Here is a 19,680-nt window from a genome sequence, read left to right as displayed (position 1 = left end):
AAATATTGACTTTGCAAGTACAATAATTGCTGTTAAGCTGATCACTCTGACATTCAGGAGTATATGCAAATTGCCATTACAAAAAATGAAGCAGTAAACTTTGGAAAAATTACTATTTGTCTCATTCTCAATACTTTTGGCCATGACTGTACACTGTACAATGTCAGTAAGCCGCCAATCAAATGTGGGGTCGGGCTTACACCAATTAGCCTGACTGCTTGGAATGCGACACCTTGTTCTGCAGTGATAATCTCCTGCTGATAAAACACTGATTGTATTGGAACTATAGCAAGCTGCTGAGCAAGTGACATCACTGGAATTAGGCTCTCTACACTATGCTGCTCTGAGATTAAATAGCCACAACCTGCTTACAGATTCCCTTTAATATTAGATCATTGAGGGTCAGACTCTAGGCACTCCCAGAGGTCAACTATTTGAAATAGCCATGTCATGCTAGCAAGCAGTGCATCTTCTTCATTGTTTAAGTCTGTAATTTTGTAGCAGCTAAGCTAGGTATTCCAGCTTTGTCTAAATGAAGTGAATGGGGTCACAGAGCACAAAGAAAAGACCCTGCCCACAGGCCCGCCACAATGCACGGAGAAATGATTACAGGAAAACTTCAAACACAGATTACACAAAAACCACAAAAAGGATTTCTTCACCGCAGGTGTCATTTTAATCAGTATTACAGCGCCAATATGGCCATGTCTGTACTTTACTTAACAAAATCCTGTTCACAAGTTCTCTTTAAACTTAGCCCCAATTCATTAAAGTCTTTACCCTAGAAATCTCATGTAAAACACTTTGAAAAGTTGCAAAAATGTTGTGACTTTTGGCGTTTTCACGCTAGTTTCGAATAACCTCTGCCTAAATGGGCGGAACTTATGCAAAATGGGACATAGCGTTTAATTCATTACGAGCTGTGGAATACTGTACACCAGAAATCTTACTCCTGTTGCTGACTGGAGTAAGATTTGTGGCAAGGTGCATGGCACTTTTAAGATGTGCTTGGTTCATTAAGAGGCGTGCGACTCTTAATGAATCTGTTGTCTCGGACTCCAACGAGCCCCTAATCAAGAACAGCATGAACAACACCAGTCTTCATGAATCAGGGAAAATGTGATAGTACATTCAAGACATGTGCCATTGTTTCATAATATGGGAAATCCCCTTTGTACTATAGAAACATTAACCAGGCCCCGCTCACTTTCTCATCGGGAAGCATGCAGAGCCTAGACATCACGTCTACAAATGTCAAAGGCTGACCGTCACTTTCAAACAGAAAAACAGGTGTGAACAGGTGCAAGCTAAGTGAGCCAATTTCAATATGTAACTAACAAATTAAAGCTGCACTCTGTATTTAAACAAGAAATATATAAAATTGGATTTGCATTGCTGCTGTTAAATTTAAGATACTTAGCACATAAATTCACCAATTCATGTGTGCCCAACTGCCAATGACAAGGCGACCTTCTTCGCTGGGAACCTTGCCTAATAGGATACCTCTCCTGGGTTAAGAAGTGACTGTTAGTCTTTGATATTTGTATACACAGGCTTTCTGACTGAGCGCTCCATCCATCAGCCTATGGCAGTTTTAATCATAGCTTGATCCTACGTACCCGTACAATTGTAGTCTGTAGCCCAGAACAGGTATCATATTAGGTTAGGTTCCCCGCAAATAAGGTTTCCTTGTGGTTGGCTTTTGAGCACACATGAATTGGCCAATTTATGAGCCAAGTATCTTCATTTTAACTTATTTTCTAGAGCAGCAATGCAAATCCAATTTGATACATATTTTCTGTTTGCATACTATAGCGGTACAGAGTTCAGCTTTAATTTGTTAGACATCACGTCTAGAGATATCTGCTGACTTGTGTGCTGTTCCAGTAAATAGGACAGATGTGCGATAACTGCTGCTCATGCACTCACATACCAGCAGATATCTGTACATGTGACATCATCTCTAATGTGGAAATGAGCAGAGCCGGGGCCTTGGTTACCTTTTTAATGATACAAGCTATTTCGGACTAAGGCTATGTGCGCACGTTCAGGATTTTAATGCAGAAAATTCCTTAAGGTTTCTGCATCTCAAGGCAGGAAAAACGCTGCAGAAAAAACGTGCGTTTTGCCACGATTTTGACAAGTTTTTGGATGCGTTTTTGGATGCATTTTTAATACGTTTTTGTACATCAATGAATGCTTTTAGAGCTAAATAAAGATAGTTGAAAAAAGAACATGTGACATTGCTTTAACCCTTGAATTACCGTCAGAACTGGGGTGAGTATATTGGTTAATTTAAATGATTAAAGAATGTGTCTGTTGTATTTCAAATAAAGTGTTTTAGAGTGTGTGTGTGTTTATTCAACTCATTATTTTACTTTCATTAGGTTTAGTAATGAAAAGGTCTGATTGACACCTTGTCATCACTAAACAAAAGGGCTAGGTGTCAGCTAAACCCAATCTCATTAGCATTCATGTAATTTCTGGGGCAGCTGAGAGCTGCTATTTTTAGCCTAGGAAGGTGCCATTAGGCAAACATGTTCCCTGGCAATTAACAACAGATCACAGCTGTTTGTGTAGCCGCTACGCCCCCACAATCAGCAACCAGCAGCACTTTGGACGTAGCGTATTTTAGATGAACCAAAAACGCTGTGTTCTAATGCCACACTTTTGTTGTCAATACATACAGATCATCCGCATGTAATGACACTTCAATCGGTCAAAATCTGCAGCGGAGACTCGCGTCTCCACTACAGAAATTGACATGCTGCGGGTGAGTTAGGGTACGTGCCCACAATCAGGAGCCGCTGAAGGTTTGAAGCTGCGTGTTTATGCAGCATCAAACCCGCAGCGTTCAGATGTTACAGCATAGTGGATGTGATTTCTAGAAATCCCATGTCCACTATGAGTGTATCTGAGGCTGCGGATCACCTGTGGACACCGACATGGAGCGCGTCTTTCAGGACCGAAGCATGTCAATTTCTCTTGCGGATTCACTAGTCTCCGCATCAGAAATTTTACCACTAGAATGTATTGAATGCAGTGAATTCGCATGGTTCAGTCAACACATGCGGATTTACCTATGTTCAATAGAACGCAGCGTTTTGGAAGCAGCAAAAATATGCTGCATCCACAAAGCATATACGTCCGGATCGTGGGCACATAAACTAAAATTTAAAAAAAACGGCGTGGGCTCCCGCGTCATTTTCATAACCAGCAGAGGGAAAGCCGACAGCTGGGAGCTGATATTAGTAGCCGGTGAAGGGGCCATAAGCCAAAAATGTACCCTGGCTACTAATAACAGCCCACAGCTGTTTGCTTAGCCTTTACTGGCTAGATTACAGGGGGACGCCAGAAAAAAATTGACATAGGAACCCCTATAAAATCTAACAAGCAAGGTTTAACCAGACAGCTGCAGGCTGATGTTAATAGTCAGGGAAGAGGCCATGGATCCTAGCCCCCTCCGAGGCTATCGGCTCTCAGCAGTCCCAGAAATGGAGCATTCATAATATGCGCCAAATCTGGCGCTTAGCCTCGCTCTTCCCACTGCCATGTAACGGTGGCGAGTGGGGTAATAAGGTTGGGGTTCATGTCAGCCTTGTATTGGCAGCTGACATGAAGCCCAGGTTCGTGATGAAGAGGCGTCTATAACACACCCCCATTGCTAACCCCGTAGTAACGTATTCAACGGTTTTTCAATAAAGACACGGCCAGAATAAAGTCTTTTATTGTGCTCAAAAGCGAACCACAAGAAAACCTTATTTGCAGGGAACCTAACCTATTATGATACCTGTTCTGGGCTACAGACTACAATTGTATGGGTAAATAGGATCAAGCTATGATTAAAACTGCCATAGGCTGATGGATGGAGCGCTCTGCCAGGTGAGAATAAGGTGAGAATAAGGTGTTTGTTATTTTAATGTAGATTTTTCCTTTTTTTTGTTTTTGTTTTTTAACACTGCTCCCAGACGCCGGCTCGGCTGAGGAGACTACTTCTCCCCTCAGCAGTGCAACTCTCCCTCGAGGTCGGATGATAGGAAGAGTAGTCTTCTTCTCCGGCCCGGGTACCATTCTTTTGTGCGTTTTTGAAGCGTATTTGACTCATTGATTTGAATTGAGTCAGTCAAATACGCAGCAAACATCCGCAGAAAATCCACAGATATATTTATACCTGTGGGTTTGCTGCAGTTCAATTGACCTCAATGAGTGGGAAACGCTGCAGAAACGCCACAAACAATGGATATGCTGCAGATTTAAACGCAATGACAATCCTGAGCGGAAAATTCCTGATCATGTGCACAGCACATCAGTATTGTCATTGCATTAGCTGGAAGATGGATTACCTAGTGTTTTTGGTACATTTCTGAGTGGAAAAAACGCTGCGAAAACACATCAAAATCGAACAGTGTGCATAAAGCCTTAATGGGAATCTGTCAAAAGGACATCACACCCCAAACTATTTATATGCGATAGTAGTTCTTTCAAAGACTAGTCCTACAATACCTTCACATGACCAGTTTGTTCCTCCCTTACTGTGAAATCAGCATCTGTAAAATTGTCTATTTGTAGATCTGAAGCATCTATCACTCCAGCTCTATTACCACTGAGCGCCGCCTCCTCCCGTTTAACTGATGGACCCTTTGCCAGAAGTCACACAGTATAGAAATGGTCACTCAAGCAGGAGGAAGCGGCGCTGACCACAGAATAGAGCTGGAGTGACAGAGGATTCAAATCTAAAAATAGTTCTTCATTTGCATATCAATTCAAATGCTTATTTCTGAGAAATTCAGGAACAGACTGGTCATGTAAAGGTATTGCCGGACTTGTCTTTAAAAGAACTACATTAGCATAAAAACAGTCTGGGGAGAGTGAAATCCTCCTGAGTGATTTCCTCTAAGCACGCAGACACATTTTTCAAATCTGACACATGTCCCTTTACATGGCAATAACTCTGAAAGTGTTTAATTATTAAAGTGATAATGTGAATGTTTTTTTTTTTTTTTTTTTATTTCACGACACATTGTATTTTATATTAATATTAAATTTAAGTCAATATGTTTAGAGTTAAAAAAAAAAAATTGGCAAGAAAAATAATTTTGAAAAAAAAAAAAGGATTCTGGCCTTAAAAATCAGCTATATCCAGGGCTGTGGAGTTGGTAAGCCAAACCTCCGACTCCTCAATTTCCACGACACTGACTCCAACTCAGACTCCCTCATACACGGCTCATGTTTAAGTGATGAATTTACTGTAGCACAGATTCATCTCAGCTAAAAGTCTAGATCCTTAGATCAGGAATAGGACAGACATTTATAGCACATTTCATAACTTTCCCAAATTCTTATGAAAAAATATTCCCCACAAACTGCATTTAACTACTGTACCCAATTTATTATAGATTTTAGGAGTCGGTCCATTTTATACCGACTCCGACTCCACAGCCCTGGTTATATCACAAAAATAGTTAATTAACATTTAATAGTTGATTAACACTTACCCTATGTCTATTTTCTATTAGTTTTATTTTTTATACGTCCCTTTATTTTTTGGAGCACATTAGATGGCTATAGGAAAAGATGAGCTGATCGATTCCTGAGACTCCGGTCCAGCATCCAGGTCAGTGGTACCTGACTGCTAGATTGGAGTACTGCTAACCTCTTACCTTACTCCGTTCCCAGCGCCGCATTTATTTGTCAGGGCTTGTGCGACAATATTTGTGCGAAGCCATGCTGGAAACGCCGTAAGGTAACAGATTTTCAGAACTCCCGTCTAGCCTCCAGCTACTGCTGACCTGCATACAGGACTGGAGTCCCGCAAATCGATCCACTCAACTCTACTTATGATAACTATAAAAAAATAAAAAACTGACCAGTACCTCCGAACAGAATAAATCAAGTGTGAACAGGTGCAAGCTGCTATGACTGCATAATACACAAACAGAATACAGCACCCTCTGTATGCACTAAGATGTATACAAACATTTAATATAAGAAATGTGAACTGCACTACTGCTATATAGAATATACTTATAAAAATGAAGGTACTTTTTATTTATTTTACTCACTTATATAGCGCCATTAATTCCACAGCGCTTTACAGACATTATGGGCACTGTCCCCATTGGGGCTCACAATCTAAATTCCCTATCAGTATGTCTTTGGAATATGGAAGGAAACTGGAGAACCCGACAGGAAACCCATGCAAACACGGGGAGAACATACAAACTCCTTGCAGATGTTGCCCTTTATGGGATTTGAACCCAGGACCCAGTGCTGCAAGACTGCAGTGCTAATCACTGAGCCACCGTGCTGCCCTACTTAGCACATAAATTGGCCAATTCATGAGATCCCATCAACCATGGCAATGTGACCTGCTTTGATGAGACCCTAAACCTAATATTTATCAAACATGCCTCTCCTGGGTTAAAAGCCTCCAAATTTATAATGCAAGGAGGATCCAGCACTAATTAAAAACCGCGTTGGGCTGATGGGAGGAGTGCACAGTCAAAAAAGGAGGCAGCAAACACCTCCAATAGCATACTACAAAAAAAAATACTGACCGGTACCTAAGAACAGAATAAAGCAAGTGGGAACAAGTACAAGCTGATATGACTGCCTAATAGACAGTAAGATGCCATTTAAAAATAAATATATATTTTTTGTGTCACCATATTCTAAGAGCAACAACTTTGCCACTGATGGGAAAGTGCGAGCACTTGGTTCTTGTGACTTTCTGATCGCTTTTTATTCAATTGTGTTTAGGAGAAGTGAAAAAAAAAATCAGCAATTTAGGCCTTGTTTATTTTTCTTTTTTTATAGTATTCATCAAGCGAGTTAAGTGACATTCTAGTTTTATAGTTTGGCTCATTACAGTCTTGGCAATAACAAATGTGTATTATATTATTTTCTTGCCAACAGTAAACATTTTAAAAAGGGAAAAAAATTGTGATTTATGGTTTGTTTGCTTTTCTTAAAAAAAGGTAGAAGATTGGTGATTTACGGAGGGTTTTTTTTTTCCTAAAACTTTTTTGTAACTTTTGTTTCAAGAAAGACCTAAATTTAAGCTTTTAACCATTGAGAAGAGTTGTCTACATCACAACTTACCAAATATTGCATAGCTATAGCTCTCCGAAGAGGACCTGGAGGGCCAATGAGGAAGATGTCTTGCCCCAGAAGATCTTTTTGCATTATCCATCTTAGATGTTGCACAACAGATTGGCTTAGAGGATCAGAAACTAAAATTCAAATAAAAAGCAATTAAACAGGAAAACAACTTGAAAATGGTATAAAAAAAAGAATTATTTTTGTCATAATTCAATAAAACAATGTCCAGGGTAAATGCAACTTTGAGCAGTTGGAGTAAGCTCAATGCAACCCCCATGTGCCTAGTAAAAGTGCTGCTTGGTTGTCATATAGTCAGGACCCACACAAGATTTAAGAGAATATATTAGAAAAAATATGGTATTTACCTGCAGCCACAGTGGTAAGTTGGAGGTTTTTAAACGTGTCGCACTCTAACTGGACATGCGGCTACTGGGAGAAAATGATGTTATATCCTCACTGCAGCCTCTTGTTTCCAGTCATCAGGGTGGATTGAAGGGCTGTGAGCATTCAGTGCTCAATAAACAGTGAGTGGGCTGTAATAATGCCCACTGACTGACATAGAATAGGGAGTCAATAGTGTGATGCAGCAGCAAAAAATGCAAAGACAGTTCTGGGATGTATTAAGAGAAGCTTAGAGACTAGATCATGTGAAGTAATAAACCCCCTCTACTCCAACTTGGTCAGACCTCATCTGGAATACTGTGTCCAGTTCTGGGCACCACATTTTAAAAAACTGGAGCACATTCAGAGAAGAGCTACCATGATGGCGAGTGGACTGCAAACTGTGTCCTATGAGGAACGGTTAAAGCAGCTGTGAATGTTTAGCTTGCAAAAAAAGAAGGCAAAGAGGAGACTTAATAGCTGTCTACAAATATCTGAAGGGCTGTCACAGTGTAGAGGGATCATCCTTTATCTCATTTGCACATGGTAACACAAGAAGCTATGGAATGAAACTGAAAGGGAGGAGATGCAGATTAGATATTAGAAAAAACTTTTGACAGTGCGGGTAAATGAATGAGTGGAACACGCTGCCAGGAGAGGTGGTGAGTTCTCCTTCAATGGAAGTCTTCAAGCAGGGGCTGGACAGACATCTGTCTGAGATGGTTTAGTGAATCCTGCATTGAGCAGGGGGTTGGACACGATGAGCCTGGATGTCCCTTCCAACTCTAATATTGTATGATTTTATGATTCTACTATGCATTGCATATGTGTGCAAAACAGGAAGTCAGTCAAAGAGCAGGGGGAGTGATTACAGCACACTCATGTGTAGTCAGTTCTGGCTGTCTACAGACCATGGCGTTGCCCCCAATGACTGGGAGTAAGTGACTACAGGGAGTAAATAACTTCATCTTCTCCCAACAGCCGCACTTAAAATCAGACGACAGCACAAAACAGTATTCACCTGCAGATTATCACAATGGCTGCAGGTATATCCAGTTAATTTCCAATTTCGCTCAGAGTTGTACTTCACAGAGTTTGTAAGTAAGATTTCTCTTTCATTTAACCTTTTTCTAAGTCGACTTATGAGCAGTTAAAAGTTTGCTTAAAGGGAATCTGTCACCACATTTGAGCTATCTAAACTATTAATATGGGCAAACAGACTGCTGAAAAAAATCCTACCTGTATGCTTTGCTGTTGAAATCTTTTATCAGTTCATATAAATCTCTTCAAGCCTCTGGGATGGATGGTGCCTGGAAGATAACTCTGCCTCCAGGGATTATTTTACATGAAGGGGGAGTTTCCAGTGTGATGTGTGATGGCCGCTCTCTGCTCTCCTGATCTCACTGCAGAGCTGTGTGTGATTATAAGGACACAGTCAGACGGCCGTATTACTTGCGTGATGATCGCATCACAATCCTAGGACTAACCGTCTGCTCTCTAAGGATTGCCATGCGATCCTAGTGCGGGTAATACGGTATCTTACTGCGCCTTAACTGACACATCTGCAGGTTCCTTCTGCTCCAGCTTGCATCTCACAGGCAAGCAGGGTTGCAATACTACTGCATTACAGCACAGCTCAGAGAGCTGCAAAAATGTGTTTGCAAGAAGACAAATTAATTTCTCCTGTTCTGGGTTAGTCAATTGTCTCACACTGATAATGCCCCATTGTATTTAAAATAATCTCTGGAGGCAGATTCTCATGCAGACCCGTGTCCTCCCCATAGCCTGGAAAGCTCATTTACATATAAGAAAAACGTGGATTTCTCTAGAATAAGACATTGGATCAAAGATATCAAGGTATCATTTTATTCAGCTTCCTATCACCTGCATGTCCATATAGAATTACTGATGGATTTCAGTTCCACTGTTAACTTATACTGCAGCCATGTAATATGTACTGTGATACAGGATGTGCAAGATGAAAACCTTCAAAAGCTTACTGATATTCCTTCTCTGTTTTCCCAAAAATAAAATAGGAAATGGTTATCATTATAGCTTGTACAAAAGTATACAAAAAGAGGTCACCTAAATATGTTGACCTATGGACAAGTAGTAGATTACAGATCTGCTCTTCAGGTTACTAAAGACAAAAAAAATGTGCAGATTGGCCAATAAGAGCTATCCGAAAATACAGTGTATCAATCCTATTTCAAAGTATACACAAAAGCCCATAAATCACTGCAGAGAGAAGAACAATGAGTGCTTAGATCCTGCCTCTATAATATGTTCCCATTACATATGGCAGCATATTCAGGTGACAGATCAATAAGGCTGTGTGCCCACTATGCGTTTTTTAAGCGTTTCCGCAGCGGCAATTCCGCTGCAGAAACGCTTAAAAAATGCTTGGTAGAAGGTCTGCCATGTACCCCAATGATAATCCGCAGGTGCTGTGCACATGCTGCGGAAATTTCCGCTGCGGATTATCATTGCGGAAAAATCCGCAGCACTACCAATTATTTTGCAGAATCGCGGCGTTTTCGCCGCCATTGACTTGCATTGAACTCATATTATCCGCATCACTACATGTGCACATGCGGATATTATGAGATTCAATGTGCGGATGGTACCCAGGTTTGGAGAAGAGGAGACTCTCCTCCAGACCCAGGTACCATAGTACCTGTAAAAAAAAAAAAAGAATTAAAATAAAAAAAATACATTATACCTTCTGATGGCCCCCGGTCTCCTCAGTGATCCGTCCTGGCTTCCCAGCAGCTTGCGATGGTCTAAAAGGACCTGCCATGACGTCATTTAGTCATGTGACGGGTCACGTGACCGCTGACGTCGGCGGTCGCGTGACCCGTCACATGAGTAAATGATGTCATGGAAGGTCCTTTTACACAACTGCGAGACACCGGGGAGACCGGACGCATCGGATAAGGACACCGGGGGCCATCAGAAGGTAAGTATAATAAATATTTTTTTATTTTTTACCATTCTTTTACGGTCACACAATATAAATCCATGCCGGTTGCATGGATTTATATAGTGTGACCAAGTTGTTAAGCACTTAACAAGTAATGCTAAAATCGCTTGGAAAAGCGCTTGACAACCGCATGCGAAAATGCATGTGCAAAACGCTTCAATTACGCTTGTCCCTGGCAGGAAAAACGTATGTAAAATCAGCATGCATTTTTTCTGCCAGGGAGATGCAGAAACACTCAGGAAAAATCCGGAGAATTCTACATCGTGGGCACTTAGCCTAAGGGTAGCAATGTAGTGGTGTGGTTGAAATAAATGCTTAACCAGACAGCTTAGTCAGGAGTCCAGGAGAATAAAGTGGCAGCACCTTTGAGAGATGTAAAGAAGAAAAGAAACTTACATGCAATGTGATCTCGCCTGTCATCACCCCTAGCCTTACTCACAAGATAAATCCATTTTCCTTTTCACTAAGTCTCTCACTATCTTGTGAAGTTTCCCTCCATGAGGCCCATTTGTCCTGTACAGTTCCAACTTCCTGCCTATAAAGTTAATTAGCAAGGATGACATATCCTCAGCATACACTACAAATCTAAATGGTACAAATGGCAGATTAAAGGTTAATGATGGCTATGGGGATGTTAAAAATAATTAGGAAAAGAATTAAGATATATTAAGGGTTTTTTTTATGGCTAAGGGGAGAAACGTTGACTAATGAATCAATCACTTATAATTCAGTTTTAGCTTTGCACAAAATGAGATAATTGATTAAGCAGGCTTTAATTACCCCTGGAAAAGGCAAAATCATTTTAAAGGGCTACACAATCTTTATATGTCTGTGTGCCATCAGTTCTAAATACTATGGCGTTATGTAACAAGTAAGATCCAGATAATGAGATTATATAAAAGGAGCAATAAATAATAACTACTATATAAATATTAGTGTATATACCAGTAACTATATCTAAAATTAAAACCAAACTAAATAAAACTATATATAAAAAATTGTGCTACTTATTTTTTCCACATTTACACTGCTTTTTGACGGTACATGATGTGTTTTTTAAATCTGCAGCACCGTCCTTTAATATCAGTGCATTGATGCTCCTGCACTGGTTCTGTGCTTTCTTTTCCGGGCTACGTAGTGCTCAATAAAGTAGTAAACAGAACCATAGGCAGTGCTGAAATGTGTCTTTATCCCGGCGATTAGATCTGATGTGGGTTTGCCCGTTAAGGCGTAGATTAGAATATTAAACGCAGATCAGCTCTGCATGTGACTCATGTATTGTCTTGTGGGTTTCATCTTGTTTATTGAATTATAATGTTTGTGTATATTTGTGTATTAGTAAAGTGAATATTTTGATATGTAAAGAGGACCTTTCACCAAATGTTTCACGTTGAACAGGATGTAATAATGTCTGCAGAGTGGAATAAAATGTTTATATTTTTTTCTTTTGCATTTTGCCTCTCCATTGCTGATATATTAGCAATCAAAGTATTTGGCCTCTAGTTAGTTAATTTTCAATGTAAGTCAAAGTGAGTATTATCATATAGCTTAGACTGGAGGTGTTTTCTTCTTCCCTCTGTATGATGCTGGCCAATTATAAGCATGCAACAACACTCCAAAGAAAGAAAAACACGCCCTCATAGATTCATAGATTTTAAGATTGATGGTAGACTTAAGTCCATTGAATTGATCCAGGGGACGGCAAAATACCCATGGGGCAGATGCCAGCAGTTCCATATTAGGGGAACAATTCCTTCCTGAATCCACATGCGGCAATCAGATTAGTTCCGTGGATCAACGTCCCATCAAAGAATTTAGCACCCATAATATGTTATTTTCTATTTGTCAAGAAAGGCATCCCGGCCACCCTTAAACTTATGTAGTGAATCAACCATTACAACATTATAAGGCACGGAGTTCCATAGTCTCGCTGCTCTTACAGTAGAAAATCTGCATCTGTGCTATATGAGTAAATCTTCTTTCTTCTTGACGTACAGGATGCGACTTGGCATCGTCGCAGGCCTAGATGTAAAAAGATCATTAACCACTTCGCGCCAGAGCCTGTTTTTGCCTTCGTGACGGGGCCAATTTTTTCAATTCTGACCACTGTCACTTTATGAGGTAATTACTCTGGAACGCTTCAACGGATTCCCCTGATTCTGAGATTGTTTTTTCGTGACATATTGTACTTCATGATAGTGGTAAAATTTCTTCGATATCACTTGCGTTTATTTGTGAAAAAATCGGAAATTTGGCGAAAATTTCGAAAATTTTGCAATTTTCAAACTTTGAATTTTCATGCCCTTAAATCAGAGAGATATATCACACAAAATAGTTAATAAATAACATTTCTCACATGTCTACTTCACATAAGCACAATTTTGGAACCAAAATTTTTTTTTGTTAGGAAGCTATAAGGGTTAAAAGTTGACCAGCGATTTCTCATTTTTACAACAAAATTTACAAAAACATTTTTTTTAGGGACCACATCTTATTTGCAGTGACTTTGAGGGGCCTTTATGACAGAAAATACCCAAAAGTGACACCATTCTAAAAACTTCACCCCTCAAGGTGCTCAAAACCACATTCAAGAAGTTTATTAACCCTTCAGGTGCTTCACAGGAATTTTTGGAATGTGGAAGAAAACAATAAACATTTAACTTTTTTTCACAAAACTGCTACTTTAACCTCAAATTTTTAATTTTCACAAGGGCAGCCAGAGAAAATGGACCCCAAAATGTGTTGTGCAATTTCTCCTGAGCACGCTGATACCCCATATGTGGTGCAAAGCCACTGTTTGGGCGCACGGCATGGCTTGGAAGGTAAGGAGCGCCATTTGACTTTTGGAATGGAAATTTGACTGGAATCGATAGCGGACGCCATGTTGCATTTGGAGAGCCCCTGAGGTGCCTAAACAGTGGAAACCCCCAACAAGTGACCCCATTTTGGAAACTAGACCCCTCAAGGAACTTATCTAGATGTGTGGTGAGCACCTTGAACCCCCAGGGGCTTCACAGAATTTTATAATGTTGAAGTGTGAAAACAAAAAAACACATTTTTAACACAAAACTGCTACTTTAGCCTCAAATTTTTAATTTTCACAAGGGCAGCCAGAAAAAATGGACCCCAAAATGTGTTGTGCAATTTCTCCTGAGCGCGCTGATACCCCATATGTGGTGCCATGCCACTGTTTGGGCGCACGGCATGGCTTGGAAGGTAAGGAGCGCCATTTGACTTTTGGAATGGAAATTTGACTGGAATCGATAGCGGACGCCATGTTGCATTTGGAGAGCCCCTGAGGTGCCTAAACAGTGGAAACCCCCAACAAGTGACCCCATTTTGGAAACTAGACCCCTCAAGGAACTTATCTAAATGTGTGGTGAGCACCTTGAACCCCCAGGGGCTTCACAGAATTTTATAATGTTGAAGTGTGAAAATAAAAAAACACATTTTTAACACAAAACTGCTACTTTAGCCTCAAATTTTTAATTTTCACAAGGGCAGCCAGAAAAAATGGCCCCCCAAATGTGTTGTGCAATTTCTCCTGAGCACGCTGATACCCCATATGTGGTGCAAAGCCACTGTTTGGGCGCACGGCATGGCTTGGAAGGTAAGGAGCGCCATTTGACTTTTGGAATGGAAATTTGACTGGAATCGATAGCGGACGCCATGTTGCATTTGGAGAGCCCCTGAGGTGCCTAAACAGTGGAAACCCCCAACAAGTGACCCCATTTTGGAAACTAGACCCCTCAAGGAACTTATCTAGATGTGTGGTGAGCACCTTGAACCCCCAGGGGCTTCACAGAATTTTATAATGTTGAAGTGTGAAAATAAAAAAACACATTTTTAACACAAAACTGCTACTTTAGCCTCAAATTTTTAATTTTCACAAGGGCAGCCAGAAAAAAATGGACCCCAAAATGTGTTGTGCAATTTCTCCTGAGCACGCTGATACCCCATATGTGGTGCAAAACCACTGTTTGGGCGCACGGCATGGCTTGGAAGGTAAGGAGCGCCATTTGACTTTTGGAATGGAAATTTGACTGGAATCGATAGCGGACGCCATGTTGCATTTGGAGAGCCCCTGAGGTGCCTAAACAGTGGAAACCCCCAACAAGTGACCCCATTTTGGAAACTAGACCCCTCAAGGAACTTATCTAGATGTGTGGTGAGCACCTTGAACCCCCAGGGGCTTCACAGAATTTTATAATGTTGAAGTGTGAAAATAAAAAAACACATTTTTAATACAAAACTGCTACTTTAGCCTCAAATTTTTAATTTTCACAAGGGCAGCCAGAAAAAATGGACCCCAAAATGTTTTGTGCAATTTCTCCTGAGCACGCTGATACCCCATATGTGGTGCAAAACCACTGTTTGGGCGCACGGCATGGCTTGGAAGGTAAGGAGCGCCATTTGACTTTTGGAATGGAAATTTGACTGGAATCGATAGCGGATGCCATGTTGCATTTGGAGAGCCCCTGAGGTGCCTAAACAGTGGAAACCCCCAACAAGTGACCCCATTTTGGAAATGACACCCCTCTGGGAATTTATCTATGGGTTTAGTGACCATTTTAACTCAATGGATGATTTCCAGAAACAAGCACGCAATGGAAGGTTTCGATTCTGGAGAACTCCCCCTGGAAATTAAGTGAGCTCTACTCGAATGTGTCATTCACTAAATGAACCAAATGTTTGAATGACAAATTGGGATACATTTTTACAGTTTAAAAACGTGGTTCTGTGTGGAAGATTTTAAAGCAGTCAGTGACGCATAAGGCTGGCAATGATGGGCATTGTGGGCAATAGTAGCGGGTATCACGCCTCATTCCTCTCTTAGTACATACACGACATCTTTTCTGGGGGTTCCTTCTTGTTTCCGTTGCTGGAATAAGTGCAATAAAATGTCGCTCAGTGAGTCTTTTCACTTCCTCAAATTCTAATGGATGAGCTGGGCTAACACTTTGAAAGACAAGATTTTCAATTACCTTTTCTTGATAATCAAGAAAAGGATCTGAATTTCCTGCTTTTTTGTACAACACAAAAGAATTGTATGTGGCCACCTGAAACAAATAAATAACCAACTTTTTATACCAGGTATAGGACTTTCTTGATACCTGGTATGGCTGTAGAACCTGGTCTGCAAGGTCCACACCCCCCATGTGTTTGTTGTAGTCAATGACTGACACAGGTTTTTGCTTCGGAGTGGTGGATCCTAGTTCTACAATGGCCCTTGTGGCATCTGTGTGGATCGAGCTGAGGACAAAAATATCCCTCTTATCCCTATATTTCAGGGCAAGCAGCTCTCCGTTGCGTACAGCCCCTGACTGCCCCTTTTGGAACTTTTGGTTGACCAATGGCTGTGGAAACCCCTGACGGTTTTTACGAATGGTCCCACAAGCCCCGATGTTGTGTTCAACCAGACTTTTAAATAGGGGTATGCTGGTGTAATAATTGTCCACATATAGATTGTAGCCTTTTTGAAAAAATTGACTTATCAGCTCCCAAACAATTTTTCCAGATGTCCCCAGTTAAGTAGGGCATCCTGGTGGGTTTAGTTGGCTATCTTTCCCCTCGTATATGCGAAAAGCGGATGTGTATCCGGTTGAACTTTCACACATTTTATAGATCTTTATTCCAAACCTTGCCCTTTTAGATGGGATAAATTGCTTGAGGTGCAGTCTTCTTTTGAATTTTACAAGGGACTCATCTATAGAAATATTTTGTGTTGGGGTGTAGAGCCTTAAGAATTTTTCTGACAAATTTTCAATGATGGGTCTAATTTTATATAACCTGTCATGTTCTGGGGCATTTCTGGGCAGGCATTGACTATTGTCGTTAAAATGCCAAAACCGCATTAGCATTTCATAACGGGTCCTAGGCAGAACGACTGAAAACATAGGAGTGGCTTGAACAGGGTGGTTGTACCAGTAGGATCGAATGCTCGGCTTTTTAACAAGCCCCATGGCAAATGTAAGTCCTAAAAAATTTTTTATTTCTGGGACATTAGTTGGTGTCCATAAATTTGCCCTAGCATAGTAAGATCGGGGATTCTAGCTTATGAATTGGGATGCATATAAATTTGTTTGCACGACAATATACTCTAGCAAGCTGTCTGTAAAAAACAAATTAAAAAAATGAATTGGTCCAAAATCTTCCACCTCCACATTTATACCAGGAGTGGCGTTGAAATCAGGGCTGAATGGAGCAGCCGAATCCGAAGCCTCCCATCTGGGAAATGCTAGATCATGTGGCAACGCCCCTTGTACACTGGGGTGCGCCAATTCACTAGTAGCAGGGACAGCGCTTGTACTGGGCAGTGTTCCCTGATTTGGAGACGTTTCTCCAGTAGCGCTATTTGCCCCTATTGCTGTACTGGTCCTTGGGCTTGAGGATGGACCAGAATCACTGCTCATTTCTGAGCTCTGAGTGTCACCGCTACTAAAGCCCTCAAAATCCATATCTCCATCTGAGATTGCACTGTCATCACTATCAGAACACAGCAGGGCATACACCTCTTCTGCAGTATGTCTGACGGGCCATTTTATTTTTATATTTTTTGACTGGACTGAACGGACCGGACGGGACCGGACTGACAGGCTGATCTGACAGGACAGGCTGATCTGACAGGACAGGCTGATCTGACAGGACTGGCTGATCTGACAGGACTGGCTGATCTGACAGGACTGGCTGATCTGACAGGACTGACTGATCTGACAGGACTGACTGATCTGACAGGACTGACTGATCTGACTGATCTGACAGGACTGACTGACAGATCTGACAGGACTGACTGACAGATCTGACAGGACTGACTGACCTGACAGGACTGACTGACCTGACAGGACTGACTGACCTGACAGGACTGACTGATCTGACAGGACTGACTGATCTGACAGGACTGACTGACAGATCTGACAGGACTGACTGACAGATCTGACAGGACTGACTGATCTGAAAGGACTGACTAACCCTAACTCTTACTTTCTTTTTTATTTTATTTTTTTCAATTTTACAGTGGCAAGGCTGACAGCTCTTGTCACAGTGTTTCTCCTCTGCTCTCTCACTGAGATCGGAGGAGAAACAGTGTTTTATCAGCCAGATCGCCCAGGAAAGTTGGTGCTAAAACAAACTTCCCTGGTGATCTCTCTGATTGGCTGGTGTGACGCTGACATCATCGAGACCTGAGCCAATCAGGTCTCGATGATGTCAGAGGTCACAGCATGGGGATCCCTGCCGCTCCTGAGGTATGTGGGGGGTCCCGATCGCCGACCACCGGCTGTCACTATCTTTTAAATGCCGCGATCGCTATGGATCGCGGCATCTAGAAGATAGGAACAGGTTAACATCATGGGGACCTGATCCAATCAGGTCCCCATGATGCCACATGTCAGAGCTATCGCTCTGAATCGGTACCGCAGCGCTAGCAGGACCCTGGGGGTCCTGAGCGCTGCGGGACCACCCACCGTTTTTAAGCGTCGGCGCTGCACAGAGCCCAGCAAGCGCCGACGTTTATGTACAGTGGGCGGTCGGGAACCGGTTAAACAATTCTCTGTACTGTCTCCTCACATATTTGTACATTGTAATAAGATTGCCACTAAGCCTTTGTTTTTCCAAACTGAATAACCTCATGACTGCTAATCTGTCTTGATATTGCAGTCCACCCATTCCCTTAACAATCTTAGTCGCTCTTCTCTGCACCCACTCAAGTTCAGCTATATCCTTTTTATACACAGTATGTGGCTGCACTAGTAACTTGTATAGAGACGAAACTGTGTTCTTGTCATGAACATCTATGGCTCTTTTAATGCATCTTATCATTTTATTTTCCTTGGCAGCAGCTGCCTGGCACTGGTCACTAAAGTTGAATTTGCTCTCCACACATACTCCAGTTTTACCCAGAGTTTTACCATTTAATGCATAATACTACATTTTATTTCCTCTGCCCAAATACATGACTTCACATTTATCTATATTAAACTTGAATTGCCTTTTCCCAGCCTAAGACTCCAGCTTATATTAATCTTTCTGTAACATAAAATTATCATCCTTTTTGATGATTACCTTAACAGGGTTTAGTTTCATCTGCACATATTGAAATTCTACTCTGTATGCCCTCTACAAAGTCATTAATAAATATGTTAAAATGAAGAGGGCCCAATACTGGCCCTTGTGGTGCTCCACTGTTATCTGTGACCCAATCCGAGTGTTCCATTAATAACCACCCTCTGTTTCCTATCACTGAGCCAGTTGTTAACACAGTTACACATATTTTCACCTAGAAACATTGAAACATTAATCTCATTTTATGTACCAATGTTTTATGGTAGTCTGGCTAATCCTTGGGTACAATTTCAAGATACCTGAGGGTGCCTCGCTCATCTGTACAAACAATTATAAGCAAGTACAAACAAGATAGGAATGTCCAGCCATCATACCGCTCAGAAAGGAGACGGGTTCTGTGCCCCAGAGATGAACGTGCTTTGGTCCAACATGTGCATATCAACCCAAGGGCAAAAGAAAAAGACCTTGTGAAGATGATGGCGGAATCTGGTGAGATTGTGTCAATATCCACAGTGAAACATTAAAAAGCCAGATTAATGTTTGCAAATGCACACAGGAACAAAGACCTTCATTTTTGGAGACATGTCCTGTGGTCTGATGAAACTAAAATTGAACTTTTTGGGCATAATGACCATCATTACGTTTGGAGGAAAAAGGGAGAAGCTTGGAAGCCTAAGAACACCATCCCAACTGTGAAACACGGGGGTGGCAGCATCATGTTGTGCGTTTTTTTTGCTGCAGGAGGGACTGGTGCACTTCACAAAATAGATGGCATCATGAGAAAAGAAGATTATGTGGCAATACTAAAGCAATATCTCAACACATCAGCCAGGAAGTTACAGCTTGGGTGGAAATGGGTCTTCCAATTGGACAATGACCCGAAGCATACTGCCAAAATGGCAAAGTGGATTAAGGATAACAAAGTCAATGTTTTGGAGTGGCCATACCAAAGCCCTAATCTCAATCCTATTGAAAATTTTTGGGCAAAGCTGAAAAGGCAGGTGCGAGCAAGGCGACCTACAAACCTGGATCAGTTACACCAGTTTTGTCAGGAGGAATGGGCCCAAATTTCGACCAACTATTGTGAGCAGCTTGTAGAAGGATATCCCAAAAGTTTGACCCAAGTCATTCAGTTTTAGGGCAATGGTATTAAA

General features: G+C 41.4%; 1 protein-coding gene across 1 annotated transcript in view; it reads right to left on the bottom strand.

Annotated features, from left to right (window-relative positions):
* Positions 1-19,680, bottom strand: part of VWA8 (von Willebrand factor A domain containing 8) — a 524,780-nt gene that overhangs the window by 452,898 nt on the left and 52,202 nt on the right. The window contains exon 4 of the mRNA XM_073663915.1: positions 7,102-7,232. Within this exon, the coding sequence (XP_073520016.1) occupies positions 7,102-7,232 (131 nt within the window). The remainder of the gene's footprint in view (positions 1-7,101; positions 7,233-19,680) is intronic.

The sequence above is a fragment of the Phyllobates terribilis genome, unplaced genomic scaffold (genome assembly GCF_046119375.1).
Source record: "Phyllobates terribilis strain yellow unplaced genomic scaffold, ASM4611937v1 Scaffold_2__4_contigs__length_985480577, whole genome shotgun sequence".
Classification (NCBI taxonomy): domain Eukaryota; kingdom Metazoa; phylum Chordata; class Amphibia; order Anura; family Dendrobatidae; genus Phyllobates; species Phyllobates terribilis.
The sequence above is the reverse complement of the archived record's forward strand: the minus strand, read 5'-3'. Positions and strand labels throughout refer to the sequence as shown.